The sequence below is a fragment of the Glycine max genome, chromosome 19 (assembly GCF_000004515.6).
Source record: "Glycine max cultivar Williams 82 chromosome 19, Glycine_max_v4.0, whole genome shotgun sequence".
NCBI lineage: Eukaryota > Viridiplantae > Streptophyta > Magnoliopsida > Fabales > Fabaceae > Glycine > Glycine max.
Genome location: NC_038255.2, coordinates 46,776,732 through 46,793,850, shown reverse-complemented (window position 1 = coordinate 46,793,850; position 17,119 = coordinate 46,776,732). Strand labels below are relative to the sequence as shown.

Here is a 17,119-nt window from a genome sequence, read left to right as displayed (position 1 = left end):
TAACGACTTTGAAACAGTTAAAGAATATTAGATAACCGATTTGGTCGGTTTCTTTAGTGTTGTGTATTATAGTTGCCTAACTACCCAGCATAAGATATCTAAATACAGTGCAATCTTTAACCCGCTCCACTCTTAGACATGAACAATGGGCAACCTACCATCAAATTATACCTTATCCTTCTAGCAAATTCCGAATTTGAAGTTGACATTCTCTCCTTCCTTGAGTTGATACTATAAATTGATGTGTAAGAATCTAAAATCCTTTAATTTGGATTCGCTTTCATGGATATGTATGCAAGCATTCTCCCAAAGTTAACATGATTGCTCGAAGCCACGTAATTTATACCAAGGGAAATGGAATCATATATATTGATGAAATCCAATATTAACATACACCCACAATTTTCAAGAATCCCTTCCCATGCCCAATGGCCAAACACAAATAAGATTACCGGACCTTACACCACTGTTTGTGCATTGCATTGCATGATTCTGATGCGGGGACCAAAGTGAAAAAAGTGGAAAGAATTTGGATAAACTCTTATCTTCCCTCACATCAACCTCAGTCACAAATCACAACCTAACATATTACAGAAATTGAACCAAACCAAACCACTGCCACATACCACATGTTGCAGAAGTTGGTTAAGTGTCTAGGAGATATATAATAATCGACCATCAATTGTTTATAGACAGAGTAATTAGTTTAATAACTTAAAATCTAATTAACATAACCATTTCCCTTTTTCTTCTTATTTTACTCCTTTTTATATTTTGATATATCTTAACAAATAAATAAATAAGGGCAGGGTACCCCCCATCCCCACAAGTCCTCAACACACACACATTATAGGGTAAGGTATAACCATGCAAATTTGGAATTGGTTTCCTCTTCTGGGCCTATGACTTTGCATATTTCTAATTCTATTTGATTCCATGCTTTTGATAGATTTTGTGACAACACAGCAATGGTTTTGTGCCACCTGCCTCAGAGAAGTTTGTTCATATAACTAACATTAGAATAATGTTTTTGTGATGCTGAAGGCAGGGCGGAAAGAGTTTCTAGGCTTATAAAACTATACATTGTTCTTATTCCTGCGTTTATTGCTCGTACGGAGGGCCAGCTTAGATATTTGATTTATCGTTTACAGTTTGATGCTAAATGCAACTTGTTCATGGCACTGGCTGTGTCACCATCGACCAAATGATCAGGGTGGCACCTCCCTTATCCAAACAAATATCTGAAGGAACTTTCTCTCTTTCTCTTTCCTATCTAATTTAACTATAATTAATTTGTTTCTATGCTTTTCTAGCTTATACAATTCAATCCACTATCCCTCACCACTACTATAAATAAGAGTTGATGAAATCTCAAGGTTCACCAGGGCACAACAAAAAATCACACTAGCTTCCCACACTCATCTTTCAATATATATTCTCCCTATATAGTATTTCTTATATTAATTAATGGATAGAGTTAAGGACTTGGCATCAAAGAAGGCTGCTGTTATATTTACCAAGAGTTCATGTTGCATGTGTCACAGCATAAAGCAACTTTTCTATGAGCTTGGAGCAAGCCCAGCAGTTCATGAGCTTGACAATGATTCCTATGGGAAGGAAATGGAGTGGGCTTTGAGGGGTATGGGTTGTAACCCTTCAGTCCCAGCAGTGTTCATAGGTGGAAAATTTGTGGGCTCATCCAAAGATGTTATATCCCTCCATGTTGATGGCTCCCTCAAACAATTGCTCATGGATGCAAAAGCCATCTGGTTTTAGTTAGTTACACTAAAGACTTATATATAAGAGTTCCATATACTTAAAGTGGTGTAGAAGGAACTCTGCTGATATGCTATTTTGTGTTTAATCAGGGACACTCCTGCTTTTTCTTGAGTGTCCTCTTTCAATTGTACCAAAAGAAGTCTGTATAAGAAAATAGTCTTCTCTTTTTTTGGGGGGTATTTTCTTGAAGGCTAACTCTGTCTATTATGAAACTTGATCATGCGGGAGAAAAGGTTAATGCAAGTGTTAAGTTTTTTTATCACACACTTCATCTAATTTCGTCATAACATGTTCCTCTCGCATATAAATACATAGTTAATTAGTCATCAAATTCACTCTATTGTGGGCAAATTTGCTGTCGAATAATAAAATTCGCAGAGAATTGTTTTCAATCAAAAACATAGTATTCCATCAAAGTCTCATCTGTTTGGTGAAAAGAGGAATAAACCCCTTCTTCATGAAAGCCAGCTAAGCTAATATTAATATATCATCCTATTATTCCAGTTGTTAGATACAAAATCATCGTATACAAGGAGAGATTGATGTGACACTTAAATGAGAAAAAGAATATAAAAAATTAGATAAAATATTTTGGACACTTATAAAGGAAGTTTCGAGAGACATCGATGAGAACAAATTAGGAGAGAGACACAGATTAAATAGTTAAATTTTTGTACACAATTATATCCTATTTATGTAAATCTTTCTCTTGCTGAAAATTTCTTGTATTAGACAAGATAATACACATTACTTGTGTTGAAGAACAAATTGTACAATTTTCAGTACTATAAATAGGAGGAGAAAGCGGTTAAGAAGGAAATTGGAACAAGTTTTATATTTGAAAATTTTCTCTTTAAATATTATTATGTAATTAATCTCATATATAATGAGATAAGACTTTGTTGCTGTAGTAGTATTATTTCAAGTGTTAAATTAAGGCATAACTAGGTGTTGATTCCTCACCGCTCAATATGGGCACCAGGTGCGAGGGACAATAATCAAGTAGACACATCACTCATTAGTGATATGTTGGCGGTAGAGATATTCAAACTTTTTTAGCAAGGAACGTGCATGGCGAGCCCTCCGAACCTTGAAGCAAAAAGGTTATGCAAGCACTTTTTATGTCTCCTTTATTATTCCACCCTATCCACAAAGCAAGATATATTGATTTTCCTGTATGATTTTCATGCGTGTGTAGACTATATATGCTAAGACATCACTTGATTTCTAAAATAATTTATCTGCAGGAGCATGACGTGACCGTCAAGCAACATGCGCAATGACAAATAATTTGTGTCTCCAAATTTATTAGTTATTAATACATTTAGCTAATTAACATATTCACCAATTCAAACCAAGACTCACGTGCTTGTGATATGTATTTGTGCTGGCACCTACCTATGGATAAGAAGTTGGATGTTCAGTTATGATATATGCATAGGATTCTTTTGTGGCTTGAATGGGTTGTTAATTAATTCTTCTCAAAATGGACCTATTTTTTTCGCTCTACTTCTATACGTGTATAATATAATGTATTCCATTCGTGTGCCATCTACACAAGTGAGACACTATATATATATATATATATATATATATATATATAAGTGCTGCATCTACGTAGAGTTCCCCAATTCCCAAAACTAAACTGCTTCGGTGTCATAGAGAATCGCACAAGTTAGTGGGTGCAACACCAAGAATCTTGCAGCCACTGAAAAAGCCATCTCATCAGTCTCTCATTCTTTAGGCATAAGGATTCAAAGCAGTTGATTGTGAGAATCAGATATAAATTGACCATTCACTAGTATAGAGAGAGAGAGAGAGAGCGAGCGAGAAGCATTCTTATTTTTTAACATTCACAAAATATGTACAAGTTCAACAAAGGGTTAATATATATGTGACACACGTTTGACACAGGAAAAATTGCATTAGTTTGGTTACAGAAAGATACTGTTTTCAATTGTTTAAGTTGAATAAAATCTTGGTACTATATGATTTTGGTCTCATGGCTAGTCTACCAATTGAGGCATATACGTGTAATATGTCTTCCAACTTGCAAAACCGAATAAGATCATACACTAAGTTGGGAATCCAAAAAGCACAACCTCTTTGGAACGTGCTTTGCTCTTGCACAAACAAAGCGGTCCCTATAAATAGTCTAGTATATCAGCTCATTCCAAATAACCTCAAGCTTCATATAATTTTCTATTCCCCAAATCTCCTCCTTAGACTGCCAACCCAATATAGCCATTGGATCGAATTCAGTTTGGATTCGGTCTGATGGTTTGGGAGTTCTAATAAGTCTAAGGTAATCTAAACACATATCTTCAAAATTAGACTTCTAAATTTTCTTTCTTGTTTGTGTTACATTTATTTATTTTTTGTTGTGTCAGGAACAGAAATTCTGTACATATATATTTAGAAGATCACAGGTGCTTGATCAGTGGTGTATCAATATGGACAAGGTGATGAGGTTGGCCTCTGAAAAGGGTGTGGTGATTTTCACAAAGAGTTCTTGTTGCCTCTGCTATGCAGTTAACATTCTGTTTCAAGAACTTGGGGTGAATCCTGTGGTTCATGAGATTGATCATGACCCTGAAGGCAGAGAAATGGAGAAAGCTCTATTGAGGCTAGGCTGCACTGCTCCAGTCCCAGCTGTGTTCATAGGAGGGAAGCTAAGGGGATCCACCAATGAAATCATGTCCCTCCACCTAAGTGGTTCACTCACTCAGATGCTGAAACCTTATCAGGCTTTGTCTTGAAAAGAAGCACAAGAATAGTTCCTGATACCTGCTGGAAGAATAAGCTGGTTTGAATTAGTAGAGTAGTGAGCATAGTATTGATATTCTAGTGTTTTATGTCTGAAGTGTCTCCTAGCATTTAATTAGCTATAATGTAATCACATAAATATTCTTAATGAAAGTTTAATTTATATACTTGTACTACAGTGCCAGTGATCTGATTATGAATGATATTGACAATCTCTATCACAAGATGTTTCCCATAACAAGGCAATTTTTGGGTTAATTAAGGCTAATAATCTCTCAATTAACATGGCGTACTAGTACTATAGTATAGTAAAGAGCATACCCTGAAAGTTTCTTCCCTGATGCTTCTCATAAAAGCTCAACCACCATTCTCCCTCCTGTCTTTGTCCCTCTTTCTCCAATCTGTTTCAAGAACCTACCAGTAATATTCAGTAACCTTCAACTTCAAGTCATTCTAGTAAAATGAAAAGTATCTGCAGTCACTTGCTTTGAATATGTGTGTGTGTCCATCCTTCCTTCTGCATCTTGTGAAGAAAATATTCTCTGAAAGATAGGTAAGATGCATGGGAATTGGCCAAACACTAACAGCTAGCAAACCCATTATGGTTTTCCCTGTCTCAGTCTGCCCAACCATTATATAGGTCAAAATTAATGTCTGTCATATCTTGCCCATCCTTCTCATGTTAACCTCATGTACTCTATAGTGAAGAAGGGGAGCTTCTCTACCAAAAAGTTATGTAAAATAAAATATAAAAATTAATATATACATTGATTGTTTATAGGATGTTTATATTATCATTTAATCACAAATCATTATATACAAGTGAGTTTGTTGAATTATATAATGGCTACTTAATTTAGTTATATCAAGAATGATTTCTCATGTGCAAAAACTTTTACATTTAGTGTATACCTATTAAACTCAAATAAAAAAAAAAAAGCATTTGAAACTTTGAAAATTGTTTCTGAGAGGGAGAATAGAATATTGAGGCAACATATAGAAAAAGAAAAAATATCGTGCTGGCATTAACTTTTCAATCTCTTGGCGTTGTCCACAAATTTAAAAGTTAACAGGGAAATTCTCGTCTTTTTCTGATCTAGTGCCACGGATTCTTCAACTTTATCCCAAGATAAAGAAAGGTATTACATTCCTTACCTTTTTCTTATCTTGTGTTTATTTTTATTCTCTTCTTTTCCTCCCACAGACATCAGTCAATATCGAAATATGGGAAAGCATACTCTAGGCTTAGCTAGAGGTAGTGCTGTGAAATTAATCCTGTATTTATACAAAAAATTCTTTCCTTAGTGTTAGTTTAATTAGCTATACATATGTAGCCTAGTATCTTGGTGAAGAATGATGGTTATCACTTCCAAATATATTATGAATGATCTCCTAGTCCACAGTTGAATCAATAACACAAGTATAAATATAAAAAAAATCTATTTTTTTTCCTTCTTTAAATTTGGTATCGAATAAACTTTCCTAACCATGGCTTGTAAATACAGAATTTCCCAACTACATGGGAAATAAGTATAACTGTCAGATTGTGGTTGTAGTACACGTCTATTTACTAAGGAAGTTAAATGGACATTTGCTACCAAATAGGTCAATTAGTGTCACAGGTGATGTCAAAATCCAAGTTATGTAATAATTAGAGACATGTAAGTAAGAGCATATATTACAGATAGCAATTGTGGGGGGTCATGGAGTTCCCTATGCTCCGCCAATTTCTGGTGATCCCTATATTTAGTAGCATCTTTCAAATTGAGCATAGTATTTCAGTGGCTTAGAATCAACTGAGATAACTAAGATTTAACATAAGGGGTTAGTTACTTACAATACCACTAATTAAGGTTTAAATTTCTGTTGATAAAAATATTTACATTTATTGTCTTATTCCAATAAAATTGTCTTTAAAAAATATTTGTGCGGAACAATCAATTGAATATTGCCGACAACAATAAAATGCTATATAGAGAGATAAAAAAAAGAATTAGAAGTCATGTTTGTTATGGTACATTTCATATGTTTAATAACTTAGAGAATCTATAATAAGAGTTATTTAATGGATTGTTTAACAAAAAAATATTATTTTGGTGTGTCTCATGTGAATTGAAGTTGCTTAAAATTGGAGTTTGTTATATATATATATATATATATATATATATATATATATATATATATATATATATATATATATATATATATAATTATGAGTTGTTTAAATTTTGTATTAAATATAAAAAAAACATATTTGTGAGTTAAACAATTTGTTAATGAAAATTTTTATTGAAAAAAAATTGAGTTATTTAATAGTATTTGTAACAGTCGTTTTTTTTTAATAAATAAATAATACAGTAATAAGTTAATAAATAAATAAATAAATAAAAATATAATTAGGTCATAAATCTCCACTATATAAACAAAATGTTAACCTAGAGCAGCTTTTACAAAACACTTCTGCCCCTTTTTCTTTTCTGACGCACAAGAACCCTAACAGAGCAACCAGAGGAGGAGCTCTAGAGAGCACCAGAGACGCCACCATTGCTAACAGAGAACATTTAAGCGACTACCTCGAGGTAAGGGATGAGTTACTCACGCTTGGGGATAAGAAGGAACATGTATAGGGGTCTCTAGAGGATCAATTTTGGATTGTTTTTATAAAATGTTAATTCATGATTCTTTCAAATTGAATAATTCTTACGCTAAATTGAGTGTAATATCTTCTATCATGAAATTCTATGATCCGGTTTAGTGTATATTGATATGATATTTGTGTTAGTGTATATCAAGTTTTTTTTAAGTGGCAATTGTTATTACTGGATTCTTTTTGTATATTAACTAACGTGTATAATATTTGTTGTTTTGTGCTTGTGAATTACTTTTTTAAATGTGTCAGTGAATTGTTATAATTTGAATGAAAGAATTTGACCCAAATAATTATATTCCTTTTTTTGTAATAAAAATTTATGAATAACGCGTACTGTGTCTTTGCATATATTTCTTTTGTTGAAACTGCAATTCCCACCTACACTACGATGCAATATGTATATTCCCTTTTGTTAAAGTTGCAATTCCATGCTCTGTATCTACGTTCGTTTTTTTTATATATATAATAAATTAAATATTGTTATGAAATTATTATTTTATTGTTTTGCAGAAATAAATTAAATATTACTGTGAAATTATTTGTATTTCTTTTCATTTATATATGTTATATATGTATAATAATCAATTAAATACGGTGTAAAATTATCCTTAATAATAATTATTTTTGCTATATCTTAAATTAATTATTATAGAGGTTCTCTTTAATTGCAAATAATATATTTTATTTAAATTACACTTATTTTGTGCAATATGCATTATTACTAATGACATAATTGCTTGTTTTAATAGTATAACAAAACTGCAGCAATTAAAATGAAAACTTTGATACGTTAAAGTGCATCAAATATGCTTGATACGTTATTGTTTCTGCATATTAAATTGATAAATAAATTTCAACATTAAACGTTCCTTTTAAAGTGCGGAGAATATGCACGTTATTGTTTTTTCTTCACCTTGATTTGAGAAACGAATTTTGAGCAGTCATATATTCCTTTGCAATAATATATATATTTAATATATTATTCATTAAAGATATTATCCTAGTAAGTGCAGCAACGAATACACATGCTTTTTACTTTTCATGTTATGCATATATATATATAATAAATTAGATGTTGTTGTGAAATTATTATTTTACTGCTTTGGAGAAATAAATTAAATATTTTGTGAAATTATTATTTTATTGCTTTGTAGAAATATATTAAATATTGTGAAATTATTATTTTATTTTATTTTATTTAGTTATATATGTATAATAATAAATTAAATACTTTTGTAAAATTATTGCTTAATCATAATTATTTATGTCACATCTCAAATTAATTGTTGTAGATGTTTTTATTTATTTATTTTGTTGAATTAATATATTCGGTTTAATCTATATTTTTGTTGTGTCAAGTAAATGTTACTATTGAATGATATGTGTAGGATGCATGAGATACGATAAATTATTTTATTATGAAATTATGGTTGAGACTGTGTGTAAGTGATAATCATTTAGTACGTAATGGATTGTGAATTACATAATTGTTGAGATGTTGTATGTTTTGAGTTGTGAGTCATGAACTATGTAATCACACAACTGTAAGACCCTTTAAGGGCGACGAGTTAATGCGCGATGAGTTGTGATGGGATCCACTGTGGGAACCCGACGAGTTAATCACTTGAGGCGCACTGAGTTAAAATATTTTAAATATATATATATATATATACATTCGAGATTTTGAAAACAATTGAGTAGTTGTGTGTATTGCATAATTCATAGGTAGAGTCTTTGTGTTCAAATGTTTTTTTTTTGTTGGACCTGAATCAGGAGGGAGAGGCCCTGACGGACTCTTCGGAGTGTAGGCCTTGGGGGTCATCCGGTTTGAGTGCTCCTGTAAGCCTGTGCCGATCCCACATGGTTGGAGCATTCTCGCAAAACAGCGTGACCCTGACTGGTCTCCCTATGATTTCACTTAGTGAGAGTGACCTGACTTACCCATTGTGAGGCATGTCCTGTCATGTACTCCTAGACGCCCGACGAGGTTTTTCACTGGAAAATGGTACCACATTGTATGTAGGCTTGAGTCTAGAGTATTTGTTGCATAACGCATGTGTTTGTCTTTCATTGGGTTAACAATTATGGTTTGATGTTATTTTCTGGAGTGGACGAACTTAAATGAATGTGCATAATATGTGTGATTTTGTGAAACGGTGTTAATTATATAAATTCAGTTGTAAGTACTATATGTTTTACATGCTCTAATATTTTATTATATATGAATGTGATAACTCATTCCCGGTGTGTGTTTGTGTTTGGGCTGATTGTCATTTGTTCAGGTGAGCCATCATATGATGAATTCCATGTTAGAGCCGAAGAGACTTAATCTGTGATAGAGATATGCTCTGATAAGTGTGACATTGGGGCATAGAAATTATTTCGCATGCTATATTTTTCCGCAAACAATATTGTTGAGTTATGTTTTCTGTTTTAGTTCTTTTTATTATTCATTCAGTATGGACGGCCTTGTTTTGAGCCGGAATAACTTTTTTGTTTTTATTTGAACAATTTCTATTATGTTTTCATTTAGTGAATGTGAACCCTTTATCTTTTGAAATCAATTTAAAGTCAATATGTTTTTTTTAAAAAAAAAAATTCCGCATGATTTTATTTTCTTGTATTTATTATTTGTGAGGGTAGAGGGTGTCACAGTATTGATGTGACAAAAATTAGATTGGTTATATAAAAACACTAGAGATGCTCTTAAATTAAAACAAATGACTATTGAGGTTAATTCTTTGACCTAGAAATCTTGTTTGTTAGGATCACAAACATATTTTAGTGGCTTGGCAAAGTAGGGTACCTGCTAGCTAGTTTGTTGAATGTTGATGACTTGATCCATTGTGTCTTTGGTCCATGCATGGGTGGTTCAATAGGGTAAGAGTGGTTTGTATGGTTTTTTATTGATTGCACTGTTGCATTCAGCTCGCTAATTGTCCTTAATTAAGTTCGAGTCAATTCAAATCTGCCACGAATTAAAAAAAAAAAGAGGAAGGAAGGAGAAAAAGTGAAAAACCGTATTTGTGAATCCGTACAGTCAGTTGGTTCATTCAACAACCGTTGTTGTGTTTTTCTTTTTATTTATTTTAACCTTTATAATTATTATTTTTTATAGGTACAATACTTTACAATTTTAACAAGCCATCGTAGCCACAAACGTAGTAAAGAAACGAAGCAAACAGATCTCTCTCTAATATAGACTATCATATGTCACTGATCTTCCATTGATGGCTTCTTGATCAGGTATTATCAATTCCTTAAACTCTTTCTCTATCTTTTTTTTTTTTTAATTTCAATTTTAGCTAAGCCTTATTGAAGACAAACCCAGGGCATGTTAAAATCGAGTCCGGTTCTTTATTCAGATTCGATTCTTCGTTTTTTTGCATCACTTTAGGGTTTAATTTGCGCTTATAATCGTAGAACCGCATTCTGTTGGCCAAAAATTTAGGAAATCGAACAATCACAGATTTATCAATTAGTTCTGGTTTTCATTTCTACTATTATGCTTAACTCAGATTGATTGAATCAATTCTAATGTGAATTCAGTGTGATCTGTAGGAATCCCTATAAGCACGCAGAGACATATCTAGTAAACATTGTTTGGAGAAGCAATTGGATCATATGAGGTGTTCACTTGGTTGTATCGGTTCCCTAGCTGCAAATTCAGATGTGCAATTTTTGCAAGCTTTCTATAATAAGGAAATTTCCCTCAGAGTCACACAGATTAGTTTTGTGGATAGCGTGCGTGCATGTTAATTTCATTTTCCTGTTTATGTTTCGGGATTTTGATTTTTTGGTCACTGAAAACATGTTATACTTGCCATTCTTGCTAAGAGTTGGGATTCTTCTACACTGCATTGTCGTTCTTAATACAACTATTGATTTTCTTTTATAGTTAAATTGTGTGTAAATGGATTGGAGTTATGGCCTTATGGGAATGGGAATTCATTTGTAGGTGAACAAGGCGAGAGTAAATCCTTTGATCCAAGGAAGCACTTTGCTATTGCATAAGCTTGGCGGAGGTGGACACAAGCTATCATCATGGCTGAAGGCGAGGGGTGTATTGAGCTTAAATTCCGCATATATGACGGAACTGATATAGCACACAGTACATATTCTTCATCTACCACAGTTGGTACCCTTAAGCAAAAGCTAGTTGCTGAGTGGCCTCAAGGTTTGTCGTCTTGTTTGTGGGGTGTGTCTGACTGTATATATATATATATATATATATATATATATATATATATATATATATATATATATATATATATATATATATATTGTTTTTTTATACAATGGCCCAAAGGCCCGATCTGACTTTCTGTATATAAGTTTTTCTTAAGACTTCACAATCACTTTGGTTCACTAAAAATATATTTGGGAACAATTTGGTCATTCAAAACATTTGTGGGAACAAGCTAGTTCCCCAAAGACTCAAAGTGACATCAAAACGGTTCAAATTGATGTCACATGTAGGACTGATTTGATGTTACAACTTACAAGTCTTTGGATCACCAAATGAATGATGCCACGTTGATAATTCCTTATTTTATTTTATGTTGGATCATTGTTGTTTAATATTCTATGCACATTATAATTTCTCCAAGAACTAATTTAAAACATACATTAGACATCTTTTGGCAATTGACTGTAATATGTATCGGGTTATATTTTTTGCTGCATGGTAGACACCAACAATAACTACCATGCCTGGCCCCATTATTTTTAGTGAAGCTTAACTTATTCAATTTAAAATTTTGCAATTCTTTTCTTATATATTTATCTCTCCTTTTAGTTGCAGACTTGCATGCTTTCTTTGTGCATTTATCCTTTGTTCTACTTGTGAGTCCAGTACTCCAGTCTCACACATTCCACTAAAAAATAAAAGAAAGTCCAGCCTCGCACATGATCATTCCTGCAGATAAATGTCTTGTTTTCCTTTTCCCATGAATACTTTCACATATGTATGTCCATCATTTTTTTATTTTCTCTTTTATGCAACATGCTTACCTTACCTTTCAGTGGAATCTTTCTGTTTACAGGCAAAACAGTTACACCAAAGTCTGTAAGTGACCTAAAGCTTATACATGCCGGTAAAGTTTTGGAAAACAATAAAACTCTTGCTGATTACAGAATAACGTTTGGTGAAATCCCTGGGGGTGTTGTTACGATGCATGTTGTAGTACAACCTCCAGTAACTAAAAAAAAACAGGTATGCTCAATCTTTTCATTTGTACTTTTGCTCGAGTATATAGGTTGCATGGATATGTTTGCTCAATCTTTTCACCTGTGCTTGTGCTTAAGCGTATAAGTTGCATACATATGGGTTGGACCATGGGATCACCTATATTGGTATTGGTGAAGGGCATTATACAATTTTTAAAAACTAAGACATCAGTACGCAAAGATCATTTTTTATAAAAATATAAAAAAAAATAATAAAGTAATTAAAATAAAAAAAATAAATACATTTTCATAATATTTTATATTTAAACAATATTCTATAAATATATCAGTCATTAAGTAAGCAAAACTGGCTAAAGAAGGCATAAGATTTGAAGGGTCATTACAACATGTATCATTTAGTAGCAAACCAATCAATTTATCATCTAAACTTGGTGCTTTGCCTGAAATGGCTTGTACTTGAGCGGGATGGTCTTATTTTGTGTTGCTTGGCCAACATGAACTTAAGGTGTTCAATCACAAAATCTGAAAATATAAACTAAAATTATTAAATATGCTATATGTGTACCCACTTGGATGCTTTTAAGATAAGACAATCTTTTACAATTTGACAAACCTTGGCTAAGCACCAATTGGCATTTCATTATGTCATATAGTGTGTGATTTATCTCTAATCTTCTTGTCAATTTCTGTTAATCTGATCTGTATCCCACTTCCTTCTCTGCCCTATTTCCTTGGCAGGATAGAGAAGGAAAAGATGTAAAATAAAAATTGTTTATTATTTCTATCAAGACAGTGTTTTCTTTCTTCTTTTAACTTTTACAGTTGCATAACTCTTAGGTTCACTAATTGTTTACAAGAGAAATGTTAGTAATACACCCTTAAGAATACACTCTCTTTGATTGGTTGAATTTTTTTTTAAAATTACAAAAATAAATGAATCTCACGGCTTATTTAAAGACTCTCTCTCATGATTTTGTAGATTCCAATAAATTTAAATCAATCATAAAGTGTGCGTCAGGAGGAAAGTTGTTAGCATTTCTCTTGTTTACAAACATAGTATCTTTTGTTAAAGTGTGTGAAAATTTTAAAACATAATAGTAAATATTGAAAAAAAATACATTATGAATAATAGATTTAAAAAGTTAAAAAAAAAACTTTTTTGGTGACTGGTTTTATACTTGCATTACTACATAGATGCATTTAGTAACACTTATTACGTTGCCTTTGAAACATTTCATGTTTCACAGACACGGACTTAAGATATTCCCTTCTTTTTTTAATGTGATTTTCCCTTGTGGTTACCTTGCAGAGAAGAATAAGGATGACAAGCAAAAGATGAATTCGTGCTCATGCACTATCCTTTAGTTTAGGAAGCTTACCTTGTGGTTGCCCTTAAAGATAAGGTTACATTTTTTCTATTTTTAACTATTGGGATGATGGCTAGGCAGTGCCTATCCAATACCTCGTGGTTACCTTTTTAAGACATGTTTGTCTTTGTCCAATCGTTATTGCTTGCTTCTTTTAATGTTCAATTCATTTCTAGTTACTGTCTTCGGAGTGAAAACAGATATTAGCATTGTAAAATTCTGACCCCAACAAGTACAATAAGAGTGTTGCAGGGCACAGACCTTGGCTACAACTTGTCTAGACTATATCAGGCTGCCTCAACATTCGATGATGCATATTGTTTGAAAGTAAATAATTTGACAAACCTTGGCTAAGCATCAATTGGCATTAAGTGTACCCCTTCACCTCTTAATGGCACAATTCAGCCAACAATGTGACAGTGGACATTATTTAATGATTCCTTGATAGATTATGTTTGAGTTTAAATTCTATGCAAATATTTTTAGATCTCTAAGTAATACAAAAATTAAGTTTAATTACTCATTTAATCTGTATAGTAGTGTAATAATGAAAAAAAACATTTTAATCATTATACTTAAAAACATCTTGTTTTAATATTTTCATATATCTTTTTTTTGATTTCTTTTAATTCTCGTTGTAGAGACTAAAAAGTATTAAAAATATGTAGGGACTAAAATAAAATACTTTTTAAACATTAGGACTAAAATGGAATTTCTTTTATAACTATAAGGATCAAATAGTAATTATAAAAAATTATGATAAATATAACTTTTAAGATGATTTATTTATTTTTACTGTCTTTAAGATGATTTATAAAAATTAACAGACTTATTATATATAATAATTTATCATTAAATAATAATATGATTTTTGTTTAATCTGTTAATACATCAATTAAAGAAATATTGATGACACTTTTTCTAATAGTCTCTTTTAAATATTTTTTATTGATTGAAATGTATTAAAAATAATTAATTTTGATGTGTCATTCTTTTAAATCAGGAGAGATAATTATTAAATGAAGAATATGACATAAAAAATTAGTAATTTTTAATAAATTCCAGTTAACCATAAAGAAATATTAAAAATAGTATTAGAGAGAGTATTGCTAATATTTTTTCATAAATTATTTTTCGTATATGATTATATTAACTTGATGTAAAAATAAATTATAAAGAGAAGTTTTTAGATATGATACCAGGGAATTAGAATCATATTGGCGTTTAAGAAAAAGATGTTACTCATAAGAGTAGCAATCACGAATCAAAGGTTTATTTAATTTGTTAAAAACTGTAGTATTAGATAATATAATTGGTTTATGTTGATCTAAAAAACATCACGGGACAAAGGTTAAATGAAGATCAGTAAAACAAATTTTAACTTTTTGTTACTTATAACTTACTGGACAACTTTTTGTCCAAAAAACAATATTCAAAAAAACAAAATATACACATTTGTGTCTTTCTCCCTGCTTCTCCCTCCCCTTGCTCTTGCTATATAAATATATAATATTTATATATTTTATAATATATAATAATATGAATTATCTTAAGATAATTGATACTAAATAGGTATTGTAATAAATTTTACATTACTTAGTTATCTTGTCTATTGTAAAAAAAATTTAATGAAAGCAAACTTAAATAATTTAATTGATATTTCACTGATAAATTAATCGAGAAAACTAAAAATGACAAATAGAGCTAAGTAGTAGAAGCCTTTGGAAGAGCATGAAGAATTACAGTAGGTGTGTGTTTCAACAAGTGTATGATAAAATTAATTTTCAATAAAATTAATTTTAATTAATTAATTTTTTCTGATGTGATTATATTTAAATATTTTTAATAAAAAAATAAGTTAGGAATTAAAATTTTATATAATTTTAGATTCAAGCATAAATTACTCAAAATTACTTCAATATAATTAATTATAAATTTTTCTTCAACGTAAAATTAAACATATTAAAATTTACTTGAAATTAACTGTGAACTCATAATCAATCTCTCAACCTAAGATCAAATACACACTAGCTTTTGTGGTTTGTAATTTGGATAAGTGGAAATATTATGTTTTTTTTAACGGATGGAAATATTATGTTCGCAATCGAGTTTTAATATATTATTTCGCTTATGAAGAAATAGTGTCGAAATATATTAAAATTGAAACATAAAATAGAATCATTATAAAAATAAAATAAAACTCAATGCATAGAAAACGACAGATTTTACGTTGTCGTTTTGAACAAATTTTTATAAATAAAATCTTGCCCTGTCTCGTCTCTGTGTTTTGCACCTTGATCAATGGAGCAACACTCTGCTTCTGCATCTGCGTCTGAGAAAAGAGAGGATTTAGGGAAATTGCAGTACGGGTAATTTAATTTAATCCTGCAAAAAACACCTTCTCTCTGTGTACTGAGGAAAACTTGAGGTAATTGTCCATTGCGGGAGTCTTAAGAAGTCACACATTATTTGTCTCAATTTTTGGAGTGTAACTTATATATCTATTTTACTTAGAATCTATAATCCATCTTAATTTTTGTCTATTCTAATAACTTAATAAAAAAAATCACTTTTTAAAGCAGAAGTTCCTGGAGAAATCTGTTGTCTCTGATGAAATTTGTCAGCATTGATTTATTCTCAAATGTTTCTGGTTTCTAACCGTGCCGCTGCTCTTATATACAATGGGTTTGGGTATTTGACTGGTTTCAATTCTATGCAATGATTGTAACTCTACCATCACAGTTTCTTTTCACATATTTGGTCACAAGTGTTTTACAGTGCGGTTCGTGATTTCGAAACCCAAACAAGAGTAAAGGTTTGGGTGTTAGTGAAACCTAATTACAAAATCATCTCAAAGTTTCTATTCTTTACCACGTTTGCTTATTTCCCCCGATGTAATATCAAAGGGAAATTCAAGGATATATATCATTATTTTGCCGATAGTATTGACTTATTTTGTGAAATATATTGTGGATGACTTGTGTTACATGCATGCCATTTGTTCTGAAGCCTTGTCTATTTCATTCAAGGAATTTATAATAAGAGTGTGTTAGGATAAGATAATTGAACTAGGTAATATATTTTTTATAGGAAATTAAATTTTTTTTTATTAAAAGTAATTGTTTAGATATTTTAGTAAAAAAAAAATTAAAATTTTAAAAGAGATTTTAACTAGTTGAAACAATAGAATTTCAAATTCTATCTTTAAGAGAATGAATTTCAAATTCTTAGACTCGGTGACATCGTGGACTACGTCTCCGCAGTCAAGAATCAATGCGACAAGATCTACGACCTCACGCATCTGGTGGCCAGTACTGCGAGCTGCCGCTTCACGACAGGGTTCAGTAGAGGGCCGATTCGGCGGTCA

The 17,119-nt window shown here is 31.3% G+C and overlaps 3 protein-coding genes across 9 annotated transcripts; all 3 read left to right on the top strand.

Moving 5' to 3' along the window:
- The first annotated feature begins 1,058 nt into the window (after nucleotides 1-1,058).
- LOC100788094 (glutaredoxin-C11) lies at nucleotides 1,059-2,043 on the top strand. Its single transcript, XM_006604638.4, has one exon. It carries the CDS (start codon nucleotides 1,468-1,470, stop codon nucleotides 1,774-1,776), a length of 309 nt encoding a protein of 102 aa, XP_006604701.1. The 5' UTR covers nucleotides 1,059-1,467; the 3' UTR covers nucleotides 1,777-2,043.
- Nucleotides 2,044-3,929: 1,886 nt separating this feature from the next.
- On the top strand, nucleotides 3,930-4,714 carry LOC100499748 (uncharacterized). 2 transcript variants are annotated; one of them, XM_006603587.4, is made up of 2 exons: nucleotides 3,930-4,084; nucleotides 4,176-4,712. In XM_006603587.4, the coding sequence occupies exon 2, from the start codon at nucleotides 4,233-4,235 to the stop codon at nucleotides 4,536-4,538; it is 306 nt and encodes a 101-aa protein (XP_006603650.1). In that variant the 5' UTR covers nucleotides 3,930-4,084; nucleotides 4,176-4,232; the 3' UTR covers nucleotides 4,539-4,712. The 2 variants fall into 2 exon arrangements, with proteins under 2 accessions (XP_006603650.1, NP_001235478.1); NM_001248549.2 differs by having other exon boundaries at nucleotides 3,959-4,084; nucleotides 4,170-4,714.
- A 5,522-nt stretch (nucleotides 4,715-10,236) lies between these two features.
- Nucleotides 10,237-14,204, top strand: LOC100785440 (membrane-anchored ubiquitin-fold protein 3-like). 6 transcript variants are annotated; one of them, XM_014771342.3, is made up of 5 exons: nucleotides 10,238-10,441; nucleotides 10,757-10,824; nucleotides 11,154-11,372; nucleotides 12,241-12,410; nucleotides 13,695-14,189. In XM_014771342.3, the coding sequence occupies exons 3-5, from the start codon at nucleotides 11,240-11,242 to the stop codon at nucleotides 13,722-13,724; spliced, it is 333 nt and encodes a 110-aa protein (XP_014626828.1). In that variant the 5' UTR covers nucleotides 10,238-10,441; nucleotides 10,757-10,824; nucleotides 11,154-11,239; the 3' UTR covers nucleotides 13,725-14,189. The 6 variants fall into 6 exon arrangements, with proteins under 6 accessions (XP_040868324.1, XP_014626828.1, XP_014626830.1 ...); XM_014771341.3 differs by having other exon boundaries at nucleotides 10,243-10,441; nucleotides 10,745-10,939; NM_001255073.2 differs by having other exon boundaries at nucleotides 10,303-10,441; nucleotides 10,757-10,939; nucleotides 13,695-14,204.
- Nucleotides 14,205-17,119: the final 2,915 nt, after the last annotated feature.